At 37.3% G+C, this 20150-nt stretch overlaps 2 protein-coding genes across 2 annotated transcripts in view; one reads left to right on the plus strand and one right to left on the minus strand.

Annotated features, from left to right (window-relative positions):
• Window positions 1-9274, plus strand: part of LOC117108035 — an 11145-nt gene extending 1871 nt beyond the window's left edge. The window contains exons 2-12 of the mRNA XM_033249882.1: window positions 2644-4052; window positions 4296-4410; window positions 4955-5158; window positions 5244-5396; window positions 5561-5713; window positions 5877-6029; window positions 6192-6344; window positions 6664-6813; window positions 6974-7114; window positions 7708-7884; window positions 8046-9274. Coding sequence (XP_033105773.1) covers window positions 2763-4052; window positions 4296-4410; window positions 4955-5158; window positions 5244-5396; window positions 5561-5713; window positions 5877-6029; window positions 6192-6344; window positions 6664-6813; window positions 6974-7114; window positions 7708-7884; window positions 8046-8311 — 2955 coding nt within the window. The 5' untranslated portion in view covers window positions 2644-2762 and the 3' untranslated portion in view covers window positions 8312-9274. The remainder of the gene's footprint in view (window positions 1-2643; window positions 4053-4295; window positions 4411-4954; window positions 5159-5243; window positions 5397-5560; window positions 5714-5876; window positions 6030-6191; window positions 6345-6663; window positions 6814-6973; window positions 7115-7707; window positions 7885-8045) is intronic.
• A 220-nt stretch (window positions 9275-9494) lies between these two features.
• LOC117108026 (fibrillin-2-like) overlaps window positions 9495-20150 on the minus strand; it is a 27167-nt gene continuing 16511 nt past the window's right edge. Inside the window, 1 exon segment of the mRNA XM_033249869.1 lies at window positions 9495-20116. Coding sequence (XP_033105760.1) covers window positions 9723-20116 — 10394 coding nt within the window. The 3' untranslated portion in view covers window positions 9495-9722.

The raw sequence follows: 20150 nt of genomic DNA on the forward strand, positions 1-20150 counted from the left end.
CTATTATTATTATAATTATTATTATAGGCCTATATTATCATCATTTTGTTTATTTATGATGAACAATGAACAATGCGCGTAATATTGCGCGCAGGCATTTTCCTTTATCACTATAGAAATAAGCAACACATTCCAGCTCGAGAGATAAACACGGACGAAATTATAGGATAGGATTCTTATATTTGTGTGTTTTTTCACTATTAAAAGATATATATTCAAATCAAAACATGGACCAAGATTCTAATCAAACTGGTAAGTTTCGCATTTACTATTCAGTGTTTTAAGTAAATATATTATAAGAAGCGTTTTTTTAATTCTAAAATGTCATGTCAGGCAGCAGCCAAGCCAAGGCTGTGGCTAGGCCCAGGGCCCCTAGAGACTTGTGGATTTGTGCGTGTGCGCACGCGTTCTATCATCCTACTAGTGTGCGCCGAATACTCAATATTTCAGCAAGATTGACTAATGTAAGTTTTAACCATGGTTAAACACTCTCATACTCACGTACTGGGCCTAATAGTAATAGTGTTTACATTTAGTGTTTTTATAACTTACTCAGGTAGGAGATAATCAATTTATTGACTGTCATGTGCGAGACGAAATTTGAACATAAATTATTTCTTTATTAGAAATTTAAAGTTATTTTTTGAAAAGAAATCATTTCATATTGATATCGTGTCTGGTTGTTGTCCCGCGTAGACACAATGCCTATTTGAACATTATTATTTTTATCAAATGTATTTTCAGAATATTTCATTACCATACAGTATATATTTTATATTTATACAGTACTGGTTTTTATACTAATTTGTTAACTGTTTAGTCTGTTTATCAATGTTCTCGTCATTGGTTCACGTTTTGTCAATGTCCGGCAAATTGAGTTGGTGTTTTCATTTTTGTCATAATATTTTTGTTAGTTTTATTGATTCTTGGACTAAATAAATGCAATGAAATGAAAAGAAAAAGATAAGAATGTAGAACATCAAACCCAGTTACTACCTACAACAACAAGCCAAACAAAACCCTATCATTGGTTCCTAAGAAACATTGGCGCGCGCATCTGGTAAATACTGGGAGCTTTCGATCACTCGAAAAAGCTCCGCGCACGCAGCGCTATGGAAATGAGCCAAGAACAAAGCTGTCGCAGCGCGTGAAGAACGTTTGCGCGATGCCTTTGAAGTCTAATGTGTTCCCCGCCACCAAATGCTCAGCAGGCATATTTTACCAAAAAATTGAACATGGTGAAATGGAGAGCACCTTTTTTTCCTCAATCCGCACTACTTACAGACAATCACTATGGCTGCGCAATTGTTTCCACCTTGACGCTAACACCTTTCATGAAATACCAAATATATTAATATTTCTTTTTTAAAAAGAGTTTCAAATTTAATGGAACATTTACATGAGCTTTAAAAATATGGTATATTTCAACTTGAGTTTCCATAAATTGGATAAAACTCGATAATTCTAATTTTACAGATATATAATTAAGGAACGATTGGGAAATATAATAAACTATTAGTGTGAACGAGTGTGGACTATTCAAATTCAATCCAAAGTCAAAGTAACTTTCAGTTTTACGCTGCTTAGCCTTTATACACGAACCAATCCAATCGATCTTTCGAAAAATTATAATGAACACAGAATTGTAACAGCAGGGAACAGTGAAATTCACTGTTCCCTGGTAACAGAAATATTTTGCGGATTCTGATCCTGAAATATACATATAATAACATACTAAAAGTCATTGTTAATTAGTGAGTTAAAATCAAACGGTTTATTATCGCACAACTACCCCGTGTTTGAAGCGTACAAAAGCATGTCGTTGCCAAGTTGTTGCTAACGAAAAAAATGTTATTAATGGAGTAATACGCCCGCGCGTGATCCAAAGGCCACGCATGATGAGTGAATCAGTTCTAGCGTCGTCGCGCAAAAAAGCCATAGGGAATGAAAAGCGTATGATTGTGCGCACACAATACTTGTTTCTAAGGAACACTCTATAGCCAAGCCTCCAAAAGTGAAAGAAAGTCGTAAAAATTGTTTCACCTTTTTTACACACATTTATAATTATATACTGTCTCTTATACACATCTTTTTCCTTTAACTGGTCCTCAGATCCACACCATACTGCAGATCGTCACAAAAATGTAATCATTTTTTTACAAGACCTTTACAAAATATTATAGAATGTTTTATTTAGACCCATTCTATATGTATACTATACATTCATTCATTCAGTCAGTCAGTCAGTCAGTCAGTCATTTATTGTTTTGTTCATTTATTTTTGATATAATATATTATATTTTTTTTCCTAATTTTAACTTTGATTTTAATAATCTAAGCACTGTAATTAAAAATAAATCAATGATAAATGTATTTCACTTTAATAAATGGTATTTTCAATAACTTTTTGGGGCTGATAAATTATTTTTTAAATAGACTTCGCGAAACAATTTTTGTTTTGTTTGTTTATTCATTCATTCATTCATTCATTCATTTATCTATGCAAATCATAATCTTATTTAATTTTAATTTCATTAATCGTCTTAGCACTACTAATTAACATATACATCAATATTATACTGTATGTCATTTACTATTATATCGTAGGGCCTATTATTTAGTATGAATCAATTTTCTTTGCAGATAAAATTGTTAATTTTGAAGCCAAGAGATCAAAGATTCTACAATATATTGCATATGGATCTGACGAATCCGATGGAGAGGAAGAATGCAGCTCTTCAGAAGAGATCCAGGAGCTCATTATGCCGCTGAGTATCAAGCCAAGTGACTTGATCATGAACAAGCCTGTTGGCTTTGTCTCGTCTGCATCATCCCGTGTTAAGATTGGCATCAATAGCCGCCTATCAAGCCGAATGACCAGCTGCTGTCCCAGTCAGCATAACTTAGCATGTGAGAGTGACATCAGCTTCTGCAGTGCCAATACTGCTCCCCTTCCATACAGAAAGGATCTTTTCTGGGATATGGGAATGCTGCAGAGTCGACTTTCATCAACAGCCATCCTTAACAAATGGGTAGCACATAATAGCCAGCGTAGACGTATTGCAGAAAGCTTCCATCGTGATATACCAAGACTGGCACGTCTCATCAGTAACACCAAAGTTAACATCACAAAAAGTATTGATGGTAAACCTGAAGTGATTCACTCTAGTACAGCATTAGCAAGACTGAACAAACTATGCCCGGTAGAAGAAGAGGAGGAGAAGATTTTGGTCAACAACGATGGGTTCTTTACTCCACCCTGTACCAGCATGACCTTCATTGGCTCTGACAATGGACATTTAGGCCTATCACTTAACCCCACGCTTACTCCTGATATCTTCAATGCCCTACGGAACCAAGTGATTATTCTTGACGGGATGGTCAGATCTAATAGAAATCAGTTAGCTATAGAGGCACCAGTAAATCATCATGTTGCTGAACATCAATATATTGCCCAGGGAGCTGTAAGCAATGACCTATGCCTGAAGAGCAATGACGTAGCCAAACTTGAAGACATTACAGTAGAAATTGACAAAAACCACCAATTATTTCCAGCCATCAGCCATTCTGAGACGACTACCAGCTTAAATTCTGCCGAACCAACCAAGGAAACCCAGAGTGAAGAAAAACTTGTTGAAATAGCACAAAATGTTGTCCAAGGAGCTATAAAATCCGCAGTGAAGATTGTCAATTCGGTACCTGCACTCAATGACACGAGTGAGAAGAGCCTGGTAGAAACAGCTCAACTCATTGTTCAAGACATATCAGCTCATAATATGATCACCAGTGAGGCACAAACAGGAGGAGTTAATGATGATATTGCTAAGATCAATAACCAAGATGCTGTGAATGTAAAACCAAAGGGAGAGTATGTAGCCTGTAAAGTCAAGCCAATTGTTGCCCCCAAACCATCAAAAGAAGCAAGGGTAAAGAAGATGGTTCTGTCCCCATCCCCTAAACTTGTCGGCGGTGGAAAGATGCTGGGCAAGAAAGTAGCATGTGGAGATGTGACACAGAAATTTTGCCAAAATAATAATGTCCTTGTGGTCCAGGTAAAACTTTAATTTTATCTGAAAATAGGCCTTATAATATTAAACCTTTACAAAATAATAATTATACAAGAGCCTAATAAGCATTATAAAACATTCAGGTATTGTAATCAATCAATAAATCCGACAATGAAAAGGAATTGCGATTGAAAAGCTTATCTATGTTTTTGAATATAATTTCTTTTTCTTCCACCGTATTGCATTTTATCACACTTTCTCAATAATATATATATTTTTTTTATTAAGAGTGCTTTTATTGACGACTGCCCAATACGACAAGGATCAACCCGGCGTAAAATTCAACATTTTGAAAACATGAGACTTTTGTTTGAGACGGACCAAGGGAAAGCAAAAACAAACGGTTAGAATTGATATAAAAAAAATGTTTGAATTATGACATTTGCATGTAATGTATGTAAATCTATCTTTTTTACATTTTAATCTCTATATTCAAATTTGTGATGTGGAACAATGGATTAATTATAATGCGATATGAGTCTTGAAAAACCGTTCATAACGTTTATTATTTATGGTATATTCAAATTTGTGATGTGGAACAATGGATTAATTATAATGCGATATGAGTCTTGAAAAACCGTTCATAACGTTTATTATTTATGGTACTACTTTCTAAAATATTATACAAAACTCTTAAAGATGGATTAGTATAATCGTCTTTAAACAAAATATTCATCGATTTGTTCAATTTTTAAAAGTATCTTGTGTTCATTTGTTATTAAATACGCATACATATAATATATATGCATATAATATATATGTATGTATGTATGTATGTATGTATATATATGTATATATATTAAATTTATTTATTATTTATTTATATATTTTATATATATTTATATTAATTTATATTTATATGTTTTACATTGTATTTGTTTTTATAGACAAGTCCTATGGTATGAGGCAAAGTAGTAGCCTGCCATTGAACGAAAGTGATGTAACTCTGAATGATGAGCAACATAGTAGCCCGGATGTAGAGGAAAACAACTTGACAAGGCAAATGGATGTCAGCTCTAAACCGGAGCAGCAGAAGGCTGTCAGTGTAGAGGAGGATAGTTCTGATGGTCTATTTCATGATGCAATTTCAGGTAAAAATGTAATTTGTTTTTAATAATTTTGTTTAGCTGATAATTAATTTTCTACTTTTTCTAATATTACTTGGTTTCTTAATAGATATTTACAGCATACAGGAGATTCAGCGGAGTGGTAGCAGTGAAGCAGTTGCGAACCATGAAGTAGTAGATGGTGTTGAATCTCTTGAATCTAACAATAATACCAAAGCATACGATGACGTCGGAGAAGTAAAAAATAGCATTTTCATCCGTGGTAGGTTTTGAGATTTTTTATGCAATTTCAGTTAAAATTTATTCTTATTGTTTTATATTTAATAATTCCCTAGTTTTATACTAGATCGTATTTCTACTTTAATATTTATTCTATTCACTTAAAATACTTTTTTACTTACATTATTTATTATGGTTTCTTAAAAGATATTGACAGCATACAGGAGCTTCAATGGAGTGGTAGCAGTGAAGCAGTTGCGAACCATGAAGTAGCAGATGGTGTTGAATCTCTTGAATCTAACAATAACACCAAAGCATACGATGACGTCAGAGAAGTAAAAAATAGCATTTTCATCCGTGGTAGGTCTTAAGATTTTTGATGCAATTTCAGTTAAAATTTATTCTTAATGTTTTATTATATTAATTCCCTATTTTTATATTGTGCCTTTATATTCTACTTTAATATTTATTCTATTTACTTAAGACTTTTTTTCTAAAATCATTTATTATGGTTTCTTAAAAGATATTGACAGCATACAGGAGCTTCCATGGAGTGGTAGCAGTGCAGCAGTTGCGAACCATGAAGTAGTAGATGGTGTTGAATCTCTTGAATCTAACAATAATACCAAAGCATACAATGACGTCAGAGAAGTAAAAAATAGCATTTTCATCCGTGGTAGGTCTTTGAGATTTTTTATGCAATTTCCGTTGAAATTATTCTTAATGTTTTATTTTATTAATTCCCTAGTTTTATACTATGCCTTTATTCCTACTTTAATATTTATTCTATTTACTAAAGACTTTTTTTCTAAAATCATTTATTATGGTTTCTTAAAAGATATTGACAGCATACAGGAGCTTCAGTGGAGTGATAGCAGTGGAGCAGTTGCGAACCATGAAGTAGCAGATGGTGTTGAATCTCTTGAATCTAACAATAATACCAAAGCATACGATGACGTCGGAGAAGTAAAAAATAACATTTTAATCCGTGGTAGGTGTTAATGTTTTAATTAATAATTCCCTAGTTTTAAGATACTAGGCCTTTATTTCTACTTTAATATTTATTCTATTTACCTTAGACATTCTTTTCTAACATTATTTATTATGGTTTCTTAAAAGATATTGACAGCATACAGGAGCTTCATTGGAGTAGTGGCAGTCGAGCAGTTGCGAACCATGAAGTAGCAGATGGTGTTGAATCTCTTGAATTCCCTAGTTTTAAGACACTAGGCCTTTAATTTTACTTTAATATTTATTCTTTTTCCTTAAGACTTTTTTTTCTAACATTACTTATTATGGTTTCTTAAAAGATATTGACAATATACAGGAGTTTCAATGGAGTGGTAGCAGTGGAGCAGTTGCGAACCAGGAAGTAGCAGATGGTGTTGAATCTCTTGAATCGGACAAGGATACCAAGGTACATGATGTCGTCGTCGAAGGAAAAAACATGTCAAACAGTGGTATGAGATTTATGATGCAATTTTAGTTATTCCTAAATTATTTGTTTTATATTTAATAATTAATTCTCTACTCCTAACATTTTGTATGTTAATCCGGGCCTACTTATTATATTTTCAAAAGATATTTTTCTTATGCTATTTATTCTGATTTTTTTAAAAGATACTAACAGCATACAGGAGCTTCAGCGGAGTGGTAGCAGTGAAGCAGTTGCGAACCATGAAGTAGCGGAGGGTGTTGAATCTGTACACAACGTAAGACTATATGACATCGAAGGAGTAAAACATAGCATTTGCAACAGTGGTAGGTCTTGAGATTCATGATGTAATTTCAGCTAACATTGATTTTAGAATAGGCCTACACGTTTTATATTTAACAATTAATTCCCTACTTTTAACATTGGCCTGTTTTTTTTTTACTTTAATATTTCTTAAGACATCTTTTAGCTGATTTTGTTTATTATTATTTATTGATTTTTTTTATCCGATTTATGATTTCAGTAAAACATTATTAAATTTATGTTTTATATTTATTAAAATGACTACATTTTGTATTTTAATACCGTAAAACCTCGAAATGAAGCCCTGGGCTGCCTAGTTTTTTGGGGTTTTTTTCATGGATCATGGAGTGTATTAACCGACATTAAATCACCTATTAATTACTGTATAAATCAATCTTGTTTTTATTTTTTTTTATTTTTTAATTCATGTACAGTGTATGCATTGTACTATTTCGAACAGAAGCCTATGCTATCTTGAAAAGAAGCCCATTGGCTTCTTTTCGAGGCTAATTTTGCAAACTAAAGAGGGGCTTCAATTTGAGATGGGCTTCTCGAGATTAAGCACATTGGGCTTCCAATTCGAGGTTTTACGGCATTTTATTCTATTTTTTAAAAGTCACCGACAGCATACAAGACGAGCTTCAGTTGAGTGGTAGCAGTGAAGCAGTTAAGAACAAAGTAGCAGATGGTACCGAAGCCCTTGAGTCAGACAATATCCCCAATGACTATGACACAAATGCAACCAATTTGATTAAGCATGACAAGAAGGCAGTCACTCCGAAAACCAGCAACGGTTAGCTTTTTATTTTATATTCTATCCATTGCATGTTGTATAGCCTGATCATTCCACTCTTGTATTAAAATAACAAGTTGAACTTTGCGGTACAAGGTTAACTTGCTGTAAAACACACATCTAGAACCACAGTACAATATTATTCTTTTGCAAAATTATAGAAACCACTAAGCGACCAGACATTGTAGTAGACTCAAATACGGTTACCCAGTCGGCTGTACCTAGTCGACCAGTAGGATTCTTCCGCCGCCTTCTTCGTAGACTTCGACATCGTATCCGCAAGCTTAGGCGAAGGCGTAGAACTTCAACCCCGACTGGCGCCGATGAACACCAAGATGCCACAGCTAATGATGATAAAGACGATGGCATAAAAAATGAGGCTAATGATGATTATACCAGCAAAGATGTCGCCGATGTAATTTTATAATCTTGAATTTTAAATCAATCAGTCCATATTTTCACAGGAAACCATAATGCAACGTTTATATTTCTGTTACTTTGGATAATTTCAATTAGTTTTATCAATCATATGTGCAATGTATTATATCTTATCTATTCAAGCTTATAGTATCATTCGAATGTAATTAAAATCTTACTATCAAAATATTGTAATAACGGTTTCTTCTGTATTTTCAATCAGTATAATAATGAATAGTGCGGGAAAGGTATTTTTATGTTTGGTTTTGTCTTGGTGTTTATTACATATGTAATTTGTTATTCGCACATCGAAAGGCATACTGCTACAGAAATCTGCACCTAAAATATATAAAATGATTTTCAAATTATTAGCTTGCATTTAAGTTGAAAATAGAACGAGAAAAGAATATTTTCCTTGCCGATCAATGGACGTTTAAATAAAATTCCTATGTTCTTGTATTTTTCTATCTAGTTGTTTCACTCTACTGTAGGAAGAATTGAACTACCATTTTTCTCTGTAGCTCTCTTCTATTCCCCTTGCATAATGTCCTTGCATATACAGTACACCTTTACTTATATTAATTGCATAAAACATCTATAAAAATAATTATAACCTTTTTCAGTGGCAGCGCCAGAGTGAAATCTGGGAGACAAGTTAGGGGTAAGGTAAAATTTTAGGAGGCTGGGGTGGCCCGAAGCGGGCGTGGTCTGCCATCACTCAAATTGTCTTGAAGCGGTCCAGGGAGCGAGGCCCCAAAGAATAATAATTTAGGGGCTTCAGAGGCTTATTTAATCAATTTTATAGATATAGTCTACTAATATGTAGAAAATACATATTGGTTTTCCTCCGATATACATTGGTACAGAGAGTAATGAACTAAACTTCGACCAGCCGGAGAGTAATGAACTAAACTTCGACCAGCCAACAAAATGTTAAAATGGCACTGCTAGCTGATAAATACATCTGCTTCATGTTCCTTCGACAGTTTGTAGGATTGTAACTTTTCTTTCTCTATTCTTACATATTAACAGACAAAATAAGTGTTGACGTTTCTATGAAAAAAAGAAAATCGGCACAATGAATGTGTATAGTAATACTGAATAAATTGATACACTAATATAAATGCACACACACATGCACCCCACACACGAACCACATGCACACAAATATACGACGACATATCGACAAGTAATACATTATTGTTTTTTGTGAATTTAATTTGATTTTTAAATCTGATAACATGGTCTTGTGAATCTGCTATCTGCTAATTCACAATTTATGGTTTATTGTCTCATAACTTTAGACAAGGTCATCAGTTTTAAAGAAATATCGGAATTATATCGGTCGTGCAATGAACTAACTTTGTTACAATTAATATAAAAAATGTTCTAGAGAAACAATTATTTTGGAATGTTGATTTTTAATAATGCGGGCAGAATTTCTCATCTGTGCCATCTTCACAATCCTGATGTTTGTCACATAATTTTTTGGTCGGTATACAAGCTCCCTGATCGCAAATCGTCTCATGTGCACTGCACGGAGGTTTACAGTGTTTTTCGTCATCACCATTCGGTAAGCAATCTATATGACCATCGCAAAGTTTAGCTTCTGGAATGCAATGTCCACTTTTACATAAATATTGTCCATAATGGCATTTAGGAGAACAGTTCAATTCATCTTCTCCCGAAGGACGACAATCTTCAAATCCATTACACACTTTCTCAAACGGCAGGCATGACTTATCGCTGCATTGGAAGTCGCCCGATTGACAAACTGGCAAGCAGTGTGCCTCATCTTCTCCCTGGGGTAAGCAATCATCTTCGCCGTCACACACGTCACTGTATGGTAGACACGAACCATCCCCACATTGGTACTCACCTAAGTGGCATCGGTGAGAACAGTGTTTTTCATCTTCACCCAATGTACAATCATTGCTTCCATCGCATACTTGGTCGTGAGGAATACACACCCCATCCTGACACTGAAATTCAACAGGACATGGACCAGTGCAGAAAGTTTCGTCCTCTCCATTAACTGGGCAATCTTTAATTCCATCACACACTTTCTCATTGCCAAGACATTCGCCGCTAGCACACTGAAAGTTGCCGTGTGGACATGTCGGTTTGCAATTTGACTCGTCGTCATTGTGTGCACAGTCCCCATTTCCATTGCAGACAAGATAATAATCCAAACATAAACCGTCTTTGCACTGAAACGTTCCAGAAGGACAAATTGGGTGACAAAACAATTCATCTTCACCGACATTGCAGTCAAGAACCATATCGCATACCTTCTCGTTCGGTATGCATTTTCCGTCTCTGCATTTAAATTCATCATATAAACAGGCTGCTTCACAATGTTGTTCGTCTTCACCATGAGGTTGACAGTCTCGGTAACCATTGCAGATATAATTATTTGGAATACAAGAGCTATTTTTACATCGATACTCATCAAAACCACACAGCGGTTTACAGTGGGTCTCATCCTCACCGCTTGGTTCACAATTTTCAACTCCATCACAAACATGAATAAACGAGATGCACGTTCCGTCCTTGCATTGAAACTCAGTCGGAGCGCAGTGTGGATCACAGTTAAACTCGTCCTCTCCTCTAGGGTGACAGTGTCGAATTCCATCACACATGTGTCTATACGGTATACATACACCACTTAAACACTGGAATTCACCAGCTGCACAGTTTGGCCTACATAACTTCTCATCTTCTCCATTTGGTTTGCAGTCAAAACGGTTATTACATACTTTTTGATGTGGAATACATGAGCCATCATCGCATATAAACTCACCGAATCTACAGGGACTATCACAGTGGGCTTCATCAATACCAGAAGGACAATCATGAAACCCATCACAAATCTTGTCGTGTGATACACACGATTTATCTTTGCATTGTAGTTCACCTTTGTGACAAACAGGACTGCAGGTATCTTCGTCATAGCCATCTGGACAGTCTTCCACTCCATCACACACTTTAGTATGATCTATGCAAGTATATCTGTTTTTGCACTGAAACTCCGATGGTTCACAGCTAGGAATACAGTACATCTCGTCACCTGCTCCTAAAAGGCAATCCACAATACCGTCACAGACTTTTGAAAATTGTATACACGTTCCGTCGTAGCAGATAAACTCTCCACTTCGGCACTTTGAAAAGCAATTTGTTTCATCTTCCGCTGAATTACCACAATCTTTATGCCCATCACATACCTTTTCCTTTGGTATACAGGCACCAGTGTCACACTGGAACTGATGTTTAGCGCAAGTGGGTAGACAAAAAATTTCATCATCTCCGAGTGGAAGACAATCATTTAAACCATCGCAAACGCGATCAGACGCAATACAATCTCCCTCCCTACATCTGTATTCATCATTCGCACATGGCCAACTACAATGGTGTTCATCCTCTCCACGTAAGCAGTCTTTTTTACCATCACAGATATTTTCATAAAGAACGCACGATCCATCAGGACAATGAAATTCGTTTTTCTCACAAATCCTAAGGCAGTTATTTTCATCGTCGTTTCCTGGACAGTGTTTGTGTCCATCACAAACCTGTTCATCGGGAATGCATGAGCCATCTCTGCATTGATGTTCACCGAATTCACAGATGCTTTGACAGACCTTTTCGTCTTCTCCCGATGGACAGTCAATTATTCCATTACACAGATCATGGACACTAATACAGGGTCCGTTGCGACATGGAAACTCGTTTCTCTGACATCTTGGTTTACAATTGAGTTCATCTGCACCTTGCGGGCAATCGTTATATCCGTTACACACTTGTTCGTAAGCTATGCAGGAGCCATCACTAGGACAGAGGAAGTCACCGCCTTTACATACTCTATCACATGTTTTTTCATCTTCACCATTTGGCAAACAATCCTTTTTGTTGTCACACACTTTTATGTAGGGAATGCAGCTTTTGTCTTTGCACTGGAAATGATCGGTTGCACATTTAAATTCACAATTACTCTCATCTTCGCCAGCTAATGCACAATCTTTATGGCCGTTACATACTCTACTTTGTGATATACATGCGCCATCATAGCACTGGAAATATGAAGGGGAACAAGGAGGATTACAAAATTGTTCATCTTTATGTGATCCATGACAATCCACGTGAGAATCACAAACTTGAGAATACCATACACAAGTTCCATCACCACATGTGTATTCTTCAGCGCTGCATTTTAAGGCGCAATTTAATTCATCTACTCCATCAGGTTTACAGTCCCGCACACCGTCACAGACTTTATCCCTTGGTATGCAAGATCCATCGGTACATTTGAACTCTGTATTATGACAAAAGGGAGTACAATAATATTCATCATCGCCAGTTGTATCACAGTCTCTATTTCCATCGCACACCTTTTCAAATTCTAGGCAAGTTCCATCTATACAAACAAACTGTCCTTCCTGGCAGGGCTTTATACAATGCTGCTCATCTTCACCAGCCGGGTGACAATGCTTGCTACCATCACATACTTTTTTGAAGTTAATACATGTACCGTCGAGGCACTGGAATTGATCATAGTTACATATGGCGTCACAGTTATTCTCGTCATTATAACAGTCATTATTGGCATTACAAACTACGTCAAACGGCAGACAGGATCCGTCACTACATTGAAATTCATGATATTCGCACAATTGGCTACAACTGTGCTCGTCCTCACCAGTGGTACTACAGTCTATTTTTCCATCACATACTTCTGTATAGGAAATGCATGTGCCGTCAGCACACTGGAATTCATCAGGATTGCAGATAGCTTGGCAGTAATTTTCATCTTCCCCCTGTGGCCAACACTGTTTTTCACCATCGCATACTTTGCTAAAGGGAATACAAGTTCCGTTGTGACAGCGGAAGTCTCCGTAATGGCATTTTGAGGCGCAGTGATTCTCGTCCTCTCCACTGTAGCCACAGTCAATTTTGCCATCACATACTTTTGAATACTGTATACACGAGTTGTCGGCACACTGGAATTCAGTGGATGAACATCTATGAGAGCACGTTGTTTCATCTTCACCACTTGGATAGCAATCCGTAATTCCATTACATATCCTTTCGTATGAAATACAAGAGTAATCGTGGCATTGGAATTCATAATTATCACAATGTGGCTGGCATACATTTTCCTCCTCGCCCCACAAGCAATCATCATATCCATTACAAACTTGCTCAAATGAGATGCATTTTCCGTTTTTACACTGAAATTCACCTTTTCTACATTTATGTTCACAGTTTATTTCGTCCTCACCATTTGAACAATGGTGCTCCTTATCACATACATTTGTGTATTCGATACACTTACCATCGAGACAAGTAAATTCGTTATGCTTACAAGGGTGTTTACAACTGAGCTCATCATCACCACTGTTCGGGCAATCTTTAACGCCATTGCACAGAAGAGTGTTCGCAATGCATGAACCATCAGGGCATAGGTATTCATGATGCGCACAAGGTCCATCACACAGTTTTTCATCTTCCCCTTCGTGGCAGTCTTTGTTTGCGTTACATAAACCTGTAAACGAAATGCAGCCTCCAGCCGAGCATTTAAATTGCCCGTAATTACAAATAGGTTGACAGAATATTTCGTCAAGACCAGACGGCCAGCAATCCTTTTTTCCATCACAAACGTCGTTTTGATAAATACATTTTCCACTAGGACATCTGAACTGATGATATGGACATGGCGTTTGGCAAAACTTCTCATCTTCACCGTCCATTCCACAGTCGTTATAATGATTACAGACATCTGAATCTCTTAAACATTTTCCGTCGTTGCACATAAATTTTCCTTCACACTTTGATACACAACTAGCCTCATCTTCACCGTTATCACCACAGTCCTTTATTCCATTGCAGACCTTTTCAAATGGCAAACATGTTCCATTGTTACAATGATATTCACCTGGTTCGCAAACGTAAAAACAATGAGTCTCATCATCTCCAAGCAAACAATCCTTATGCCCATCGCAGATCTTGGACTTTGATAAACAATGTCCATCGCATGAAAAATGGTAGTGATCACAAATATGTTCACAATTTAATTCATCCTCACCATACTGACAATCCTTATAGGCGTTGCATAGGTTGCTTGACTGTATACATGTACCGTCTTCACATTGAAACTCATACTGTTTACACCGAGGAGTGCAATGATCCTCATCCTCTCCAGACGGCAGACAGTTTATTACGCTGTCGCACACTTGGTCCCTAAAAATACAACTCCCAGAATGACACTGGAACTGATCAGCAGGACATGGTGCCCGGCACCCTAATTCATCTTTATTATGTTTGCAGTCAGAAACCCCATCGCAAACCTTTGTTTCAGAAATGCATTCGTCTTTACAAGCAAACTCGTGAGTTTGGCAGTTTGATTCACAATTATGCTCGTCTTCACTCGTATGTTCGCAATCAATAGTTCCATCACACACACGTTTGTAATCTATACACGTCCCATCAAGACACTGGAATTCATAGTGCGTACAAGGTGCATGGCAAAATCTTTCATCATCTCCACCAGGAAGGCAATCAACATTTCCATCACACAGTTTATCAAAGGGTAAACAATCTCCACTAGGGCAAATTAGATTATGGCTTCCGCATATGAACTCACAATTTAATTCATCTTCTCCTCCCACACAGTCTTTGGCAGCGTTGCAAACCATAGAATATGAGAGGCAGTCACCATCATAGCACTGAAACTCGTTATAGGTACACGGTGCCTGGCAGTGTTTTTCGTCTTCAGCATTTGGTACACAGTCAATAGTGTGATCACACACTTTATCATAGGGAATACATGATCCATCGTTGCACTGAAATTCACCTGAGTGACAAACCGGACGACAGTGACTCTCATCATCGTTAGTATAGTGACAGTCGTTTTCGCCATTACACACTTTACTATACTCAATACAATTTCCGTCTTTACATTTGAATTCGTTTGATTTACAACTTTGAGTACAATGCAGTTCATCTTCACATGATGGAAAGCAATCCACGTGGCCATCACATATCTGATCATATCCTATACAAGTACCGTCTATGCACTGGAATGATCCAGAATAACAGTGTGCATGGCAATGAGCTTCATCATCCCCATGTGGTAAGCAATTGTGTTTGCCATCACAAACTTTGCTTAGGGGAATGCATTGCTTACTAAGACACTGATATTCATCAGAATGACATTTTGGATCACAATTGTCTTCATCATCTCCTGAATTTTCACAATCTCTGATTCCATTACAGACGTTTGTCCTTGGAAGACAACTACCATCATTGCACTGGTATTGGTCAATAGGGCATGCTTGGTTGCAGTGTGTCTCATCTTCCTGTCGTGTTGGGCAATTTATAATACCATCACAAACATCAGTGTATAAAATACAAGAACCATCAAGACACTGAAATTGTCCAGTTTTGCAAATAGGCCTGCAATTAAATTCATCATCTCCATGGGGACAATGTTTAGCGCCATCACATACTCGCATTTGTAAAATACACTCTCCTGAAGAACACTGGAACTCATCGTCATTGCAGGGTCTCTTACAGTTGTCTTCGTCTTCTCCTAATTTACAGTCTTTCATACCATTACACACGTTGGAAATTGGAATGCACGTTTTGTTGACGCATTGAAATTGATCTGGTAAGCAGACCGGATTGCAATTTACTTCATCTGCCAAACTTAAGGGACAATCAACATCGCCGTCACATACTTTGTAGAATGTGATACAAAGTCCTTCTGGACAGGAAAATTGATTGTAGCTGCATTGTGAATTGCAAAACTCTTCCTCCTCTCCATTAGCACACGATGGGTGGCCATCACATATTTTTATAAATGGCTGACAAGTACCGTCATTACAGTGAAAATCGCTGAAGGCACATTTTGAATAGCAGTTATGTTCATCGTCTGCATCTGGCCAGCAATCTTTGATTCCATTACATACTTCATCGTTATTTATACATGTTCCGTTGCCACAAACAAATTTTGTGTCGCTACATGGTTTATTACAGTGCCATTCATCATCTCCTGTGACCGGGCAATCTTTGTAGCCGTTGCAGAGTTTACTCTTGGAAACACACGAGCCATCTCTGCATAAGTGCTCGTTATAATTACAACTTGATGCACAGTTTGTTTCATCATTGCTTGAAGGGCAGTCAAGGTTCGAATCACACACACGATCAAATGTAATGCATGTTTTGTCCTCGCATTGAAATTCATCAGCACGGCATTTAGGAATGCAATTCATTTCATCCTCGTAATGAAGAGTACAGTCACGATAACCGTCACAAACTGTCTCGTACTCAACACATGTGCCGTCTTTACATTGCAATTGACCACGTTTACAAGTTGGATGGCAACTCAATTCATCTTCACCAAATGTTTTACAATCTCTAATTCCATCACATACTTTATCGAACTTGAGGCAATTTCCTTCATAGCATTGGAAATCTTCTGCTGCACACGGAGGCAAACAATTTTTCTCATCCTCTCCATGTTGACAGTCGATGTTACTATCACATACTCTGCTATAAGCAATTAGAATCCCATCATGACACTGGAAGTCATGGAGTGAGACTGACTGTACACAATTCTGTTCATCTTCTCCATCTGGATAACAGTCCACGTGGAAATCGCATACACTAGACCATGGGACACACGTTCCATCACGACAGGAAAAGTCACTAACATGACACATGTAATTACAATGATGTTCGTCATCAGCATTGGGGCAATTTTCTTGTCCATCACAGACCTTATGTAATTGAATACAAGTTCCATCTGAACATTGAAATTGATCTGGAAGGCATACTTTTCTACAAAATTGTTCATCCTCTCCAGAAACGCAATCATGCACAAAATCGCATATTTTTTCATACGGAACACAAGAGCTTGCGTTGCACCGCAAATTCCCCTCTGAGCATTTAGGTAAACAATCTTCCTCATCGTCTCCAAATATTGGACAGTCTTTAGTGCCATCACAAACAACATTGTTATTAATACAAGACCCATCTCGACAAGTATACTTTCCCTTATTACAAGGCAATCTGCAGTGTAGCTCGTCTTCACCTGTTAAAGGACAGTCTTTAATTCCATCACAGATACGAGTAAATGAAAGACAGTCTCCACTGCTACAAATGAATTCATGATCCTTACAAACGGAAAAGCATTTACTTTCATCATCACCGCCTTGGCAATCTTTTGTGCCATCACATACTAGAGAGTGAGGTAAGCAGTTTCCACTGGAACACTGAAACTCAACAGACTTGCAAATTGGAGTACAGAAAGTTTCATCTTCATTTAGTGAACAGTCTTGGCCACCGTCGCATACAGCATCTATTGGAATACACAGACCATCGAGACATTCATATTGGTGTTTTTTACAGGGTGCATCACAATGTGCTTCGTCGTCCCCACTTATTGGACAGTCTCTCACACCATTACACAGACGGTCACGATAAATACATGTACCATCAATGCACGTGTGTTGTTCAGAGCTGCAAAGCGGTTGGCAATTGGTTTCATCTTCATTGCTTGTACAATCTTGTTTTCCGTCACACACGTTACTGTATGCTATGCAATCTCCGTTGAAGCATTGAAATTCTTTACAGGTTGGTCGACAGTTCGCTTCATCTTTTGCATCTGAACAGTCTCCTTTACCATTACATATTTTTGAAAAATGTATGCATTGACCGTCACTACATTGAAATTGTAAATCTTTACACGGAGATTTACACTGCCATTCATCCTCTCCAAAAGCACAATCATAGGTGCCATCGCACAGAAGATTATCATCAATACAAGTGTCGTCATGGCAACGGTAGTGACCTTCAGTGCATTCAGCTGTGCAATATTTTTCATCTTCACTATTTGGCCAACAGTCCATCTTGCCATCGCATATTCGCCAGAAGTTCACACAGTGACCATCAGGACATCTAAATTCACCATTAAAGCAATTGTGACAACCGTCTTCATCTTCTCCCCATAAACAATCTTTAAAATCGTCACACTGTTTCGATTTAGCAATACAAGAACCATCGTTGCATTCAAATTTATCATGTGAACAACCACAATTTTTTTCGTCTTCAGCCCAAGCACAGTCGTTATGTCCATCACATACGTTTGATTTAGGAATACATGATCCAACTTCACATCTAAATTCATATCCTTTACACACACAGTCTTTCTCGTCTTCTCCCCAAGCACAGTTGCTATGTCCATCGCATACTTTTGATTTAGGAATACATGATTTATCTTTGCATTCAAATTCATAACTTGTACATCCACAATCTTTCTCGTCTTCTCCCCAAGCACAGTCACTATGTCCATCGCATACTTTTGATTTAGGAATACAGGATTTATCTTTGCATTCAAATTCATAGCTTGTACATCCACAATCTTTCTCGTCTTCTCCCCAAGCACAGTCGCTATGTCCATTGCATACTTTCGATGAAGGAATACATGATTTATCTTTGCATTCAAATTCATAACTTGTACATCCACAATCTTTCTCGTCTTCACCCCAAGCACAGTCACTATGTCCATCGCATACTTTCGATGTAGGAATACATGATTTATCTTTGCATTCAAATTCATAGCTTGTACATCCACAATCTTTCTCGTCTTCTCCCCAAGCACAGTCGCTATGTCCATTGCATACTTTCGATGTAGGAATACATGATTTATCATTGCATTCAAATTCATAACTTGTACAACCACAATCTTTCTCGTCTTCTCCCCAAGCACAGTCGCTATGTCCATCGCATACTTTCGATGTAGGAATACATGATTTATCTTTGCATTCAAATTCATAACTTGTACAACCACATTCTGCCTCGTCTTCACCCCAAGCACAGTCACTATGTCCATCGCATACTTTCGATGTAGGAATACACGATTTGTCTTTGCATTCAAATTCATAACTTGTACATCCGCAGTTTTTCTCGTCTTCACCCCAAGCACAGTCACTATTTCCATCGCATATTTTCGATTGAGGAACACATGATTTATCTTTGCATTCAAATTCAAAACTTGTACATTCACAGTCTTTTTCATCTTCACTGCGAGCGCAGTCGCTATACCCGTCGCACACTTTCGATGTAGGAATACACGATTTATCTTTGCATTTAAATTCATAGCTTGTACATCCACAGTCCTCCTCGTCTTCACCCCAAGCACAGTCGTTATATCCATTGCATTGTTTTGATGTAGGAATACATAATTTGTCTTTGCATTCAAACTCATAACTTGTACATCCACAGTCTTTCTCGTCTTCACCCCAAGGACAGTCACCTGTCTCTTATACACATCTANNNTATCCATCGCATACTTTTGATGTAGGAATACAGGATTTGCCTTTACATTCAAATTCATAACTCGCACAACCGCATTCTGCTTCGTCTTCACCCCAAGCACAGTCGCTGACACCATTGCATACTTTTGATGTGGGAATACAAGATTTGTCTTTGCATTCAAATTCATAACTTGTACAACCGCAGTCCTTTTCTTCTTCACCCCGAGCACAGTCATTATATCCATCGCATACTTTCGATGTGGGGATACAAGATTTGTCTTTGCATTCAAATTCATAACTTGTGCAACCGCAGTCCTTCTCGTCTTCATCCCAAACACAGTCGCCGACACCATTGCATATTTTTGATGTAGGAATGCATGATTTATCTTTGCATTCAAATTCAAAACTTGTACATTCACAGTCCTTTTCATCTTCACTGCGAGCGCAGTCGCTATACCCGTCGCACACTTTCGATGTAGGAATACATGATTTATCTTTGCATTTAAATTCATAGCTTGTACATCCACAGTCCTCCTC

Source organism: Anneissia japonica, unplaced genomic scaffold (assembly GCF_011630105.1).
Source record: "Anneissia japonica isolate Jap-2015-1 unplaced genomic scaffold, ASM1163010v1 scaffold287960_len3192837_cov198, whole genome shotgun sequence".
In the NCBI taxonomy this organism is placed as follows: domain Eukaryota; kingdom Metazoa; phylum Echinodermata; class Crinoidea; order Comatulida; family Comatulidae; genus Anneissia; species Anneissia japonica.